This window comes from Egretta garzetta, unplaced genomic scaffold (genome assembly GCF_000687185.1).
Source record: "Egretta garzetta isolate BGI_Z169 unplaced genomic scaffold, ASM68718v1 scaffold424, whole genome shotgun sequence".
Taxonomy (NCBI): Eukaryota; Metazoa; Chordata; class Aves; order Pelecaniformes; family Ardeidae; genus Egretta; species Egretta garzetta.
Genome location: NW_009259489.1, coordinates 500,001 through 503,809, shown reverse-complemented (window position 1 = coordinate 503,809; position 3,809 = coordinate 500,001). Strand labels below are relative to the sequence as shown.

General features: G+C 41.1%; 1 protein-coding gene across 1 annotated transcript in view; it reads right to left on the bottom strand.

Moving 5' to 3' along the window:
* NSA2 (NSA2 ribosome biogenesis factor) overlaps nt 1-3,809 on the bottom strand; it is a 5,412-nt gene that overhangs the window by 559 nt on the left and 1,044 nt on the right. The window contains exons 2-5 of the mRNA XM_035892792.1: nt 3,628-3,803; nt 2,348-2,498; nt 1,832-2,011; nt 550-742 (exon numbers count right to left, since the gene is read on the bottom strand). Coding sequence (XP_035748685.1) covers nt 550-742; nt 1,832-2,011; nt 2,348-2,498; nt 3,628-3,803 — 700 coding nt within the window. The remainder of the gene's footprint in view (nt 1-549; nt 743-1,831; nt 2,012-2,347; nt 2,499-3,627; nt 3,804-3,809) is intronic.

The following is a 3,809-nucleotide window of genomic DNA, read 5'->3' as shown; positions in this document are numbered from 1 at the left end:
TCCAAAACTGAAATGTATTTTGAAGTTTTGATCTACCTTCTGCTGAGCTGCAAACGTGGGTTCTCGAAATTTTTTATTCAGGCTGGTTTTTATAAAGGATTGTTCAGAGTTCTGGGTAGATTAAAAAAAATTAAATTCATAGGTTCTGCTATTGTCCAAGTCAAGCCCTCTGTTAAAAGAAGTGAGCCTGATCCTGCAAAGATACTTGTACACAGAACTTCCACTGAAAACCTAATACGGTTGTTCGTACTTCAGAGTTTGATCTTTATAGACTTGTAGCATTTCTTAATCTGATACGTAGCCAAGCAAATTGACTCTTCATTCTGAATTTCAGCTGATTTGATTTTGAAAGTGCAAACAGAAAGCCTAGGATTACAACTCAAAGCTTACATTTTTAGAGTTGTCCTAGTACTTGCTTCTGCTACAGCCCAAACCTAACACTTAACAATGGATCAACTGTGACTAAAGGATGTGGTCTTAACACATCAGGCAGCGAAGACTTAAAACTTTTAAAAGTAATTCTGCAGTATAGCTATTTTAGGTACTTACCCCAGATAACTTTGCCCCCTTGTGTCACAAGACCAAGCTCACTGACGTTCACCTCAATGACGGTACCCTTGGTAATTACACCCAGTGTTGTATACAAAGGAGAAGAAGGATTCTTTTTCACACCAAGGATAGGTAGGCAAAAAGTAGCTTTCAGTTCAGGATGTGTCACATGTGCCTTCTTGAAACGTAAGCCCTGTTGCATAAGGAGTGTTAGAATGAGTTAATATAAGCTTTAAGCCCTCACGACTAATACACTTTAACGCTTTCAGCTTCATAAGTTTTGAGAGACTGGGAAGAATGGAACAACTTAGAATACAGAATGCTATCTGCCTACTATAGAATGCTAGGTTGGTTTAAAAACCTGATGAATGACAAGATAAAGCTTCCCATGAGTATTTTCAGGACGTCAATTTTTAATAGTAGTACAAGACTAACACTACCTCAGATGTCTTCTGTTCCATGAAGAAATGAGGCGTTTATGGCAACACATTTAACAGTGCTACTGTGTTTTAAGACTAGAAATTTTCCCTTTTTTTCTTGTAGGACTGAAAAACCTTTCACATACTGTAAAATGTGAAATACCCAGTTCTTACAGCACTTTTTATCTAGCAACCTATGCTTCATAAAGGGTACTTTATGGTACTTAAAGGTAAACTTTTCTGTGCCAATAGAAATCTATCCAAGGCTTCTGTGTAAGATGACCATCAAAATAGTAATGAGGTACAATCCAACAGGAAGCCTGCATAGTGATGCTGTTGGTTCCTGTGAGGAAACAGGAAGTGGTGTTTGTAGAAAAACTAGACGCTCTGGGTGAATCTCACTTCTCCTCCTGTGCACTACCAGGCTGCTAGAGCCCAGGCACTGTTCCTGCAGCTGTGTAAGAAAAGGTCAGGCTGGAGGCACAGTGCTTCCCATGCACACAGTCGCCACTGTCCTTCCAGCTTTCTTAACAAGCCAGGAAAAGGGAGTGCTGGAGTCCTAGAACAGAGTGGGCTTCTGCAGCTGGCAGAATGACAGCAGCTTGAAAAAGTAAGCCTCCAACTTTAAGAGCTACTCAAAGTGCCTTTGCTGAAGACCTTCCTATGCTAACATGGCAGCTCGTAGCTATAACTCATGGGCATCATCTGAGGTACGGGAGTAAGAGGAGAGAGATTTCAGCACAATCTACATCTGTAGTAATCAAGTGCGCTATCAGAGAAGAAAGTTTCCTCACCACAGGAACTCAGTGGAGTAGGTCAAAAGAATTATTACTTAAACATCCTTTAAGGCTCAAGGACATTACCATTGGTCGAATGAATCGCTCGTATTTAGGAGGCTTCCTAGTAAAGCCATCTCCAACGAAACAAACTTTTGTAACCATTCTCTTCCAGGCCTTCTTCTTTCTCTTTCCTGTACGAATCACTTTTAAAACTTCTGTTTCTCCTTGTGCACGGACCTTTGGCACAGGAACCTCCCATTTTCCCTGGAAAGGGGGGAAAAAAAAAAAAGTCAATAGTCTTAAGAGGCTGCATTGCTAAATGAAAGGGGACCAGCAAAGCATAAAACAAAGTTTCCCTAAAGTGTAGCAGTAGACCATACACTTTATAGAACTCAGAGCTACTTATTTTAATTAGCATTTAAAGTTAGAACAATCAAGGTACTGCATATGCTTACTTTGGCCTAGACTGCTCAATTACTCAAGGTTTCAGGTTTTATTTAGACTTTGCTTGTAGGCTGCAAGTCACCTGAGCATCTGCAACACAAAGCTGTCACTATCACAAGTAGTTGTAAGTATCGGAATTTTAATACAGTTACTTACGGCTTTTTCTTTTCTTTTCTGCTTGATCATGTTAGAGAGAACCTTAGCCCGGGACTGGCCCTCTCTGTCCAGCAGGTATGCTGGTACAGCTCCCTTTGGCGTTTTTTCATCATTCTTTTTCTTTGTATTTCTCTTTTCATGCATTTTAATGCTGCAAGGAAAGAAAACCAGCATTAAAGGGTAGAAAAAAAAAAAGTTCATTTTTAGATACATCCTTCTGAAGTTTTTGAATTTGGATTTTAGATTTATTCTTGTGCCTGCTCAAAATTTTCTTTTAAGATATATTTGTAAACAAGGACATACTTATATTTAAGGAATAACCCTAAATAATTTTCAAGGTAAACTAGTAGTTTCACTTGATGTGGCAAGTGACAGACTGCACAGTGCATAAAAGCTTGTCGAGAGAGAAACACAAGACATCCATCTTATGGAGTAATTTCTGAAGGACTTAAAACCAAGCAGCCGAGCACTTGGAGAGAGAGTAGCCTTCCTCTCTGACAAAAAAATAACACAATGCTGCTCTTCTGAGATTTGATGGCAATGCTTACAAATCTAAGGAACTTGTGTGTGTAAAAAGGGTCATGTTTTGTTAATTTTGAGGCCATTTAGGGGAAAAAAAAAAAAAAAAAAAAAAAAAAAAGACCCACAAACTAGTTAGCAAACCCCATGCCTGTACAAGTAGCAGAGGAAAATAAATAACTGTTTGTGCCTGGGAAACAACAAAAACAACATGGTGGCTAGGTATTAAGTTCACTAGCAATAAAGCTTGTTAACAGCTTTGATTTCAATTTCTGAACAACAGAGAAAATGTTCAGGAAAAAGCTTTTGTTTGCCTATGCTTGGTACTGTTAATTTATCCTGGAAGACAAGCCTCATGTTCTGCTCAAACACTCTGTACGTTACTGTACTTTTTCTATTAATGCTGTTCAAAAAATGCCTGCTGCCTCTTGCTACGCTAATACAGCAGTTGATGTAAAGACCCTGAGTAAATGCACTCATATTTTTGTCATAACACCATTAAGCACTGCTACTGCTAATTAACACTCATCTCATCTTACGGAATGCTTTCAGGAGCAGAATTGCTAACATCCACTGAGAGGAAAGAAAATCGGCAATCGGAAGTGCCTTCGCTGTGGCAAACCCCACTTTCTCCTACAACGTCGGCGCTATGTGAAAGTACAGCGAACGATGCGAGCCGTCGGGAGTTCTTTGTAACGACACCGACGTCCCCGACTCATCCGGGGTGACCGGACGGCGCCAGAGCGGCGGCGGGGACTCCCGGCTTCTTCATCTGTATCTTCCCCGCATGCCGCTGTTTGTGGTAGAGCTTGGCCTTCAGCCCGATCATCTTCTTGGCCTTCCGCGACCGCTCGTGGGCCTCGCGGCCCTCCTTCTTCCGCCGCCTCTCGTGGTAGTCCAGCCGGTACCCATACCGCTTGCGGTGCAGCTCGCTGGACTCGTC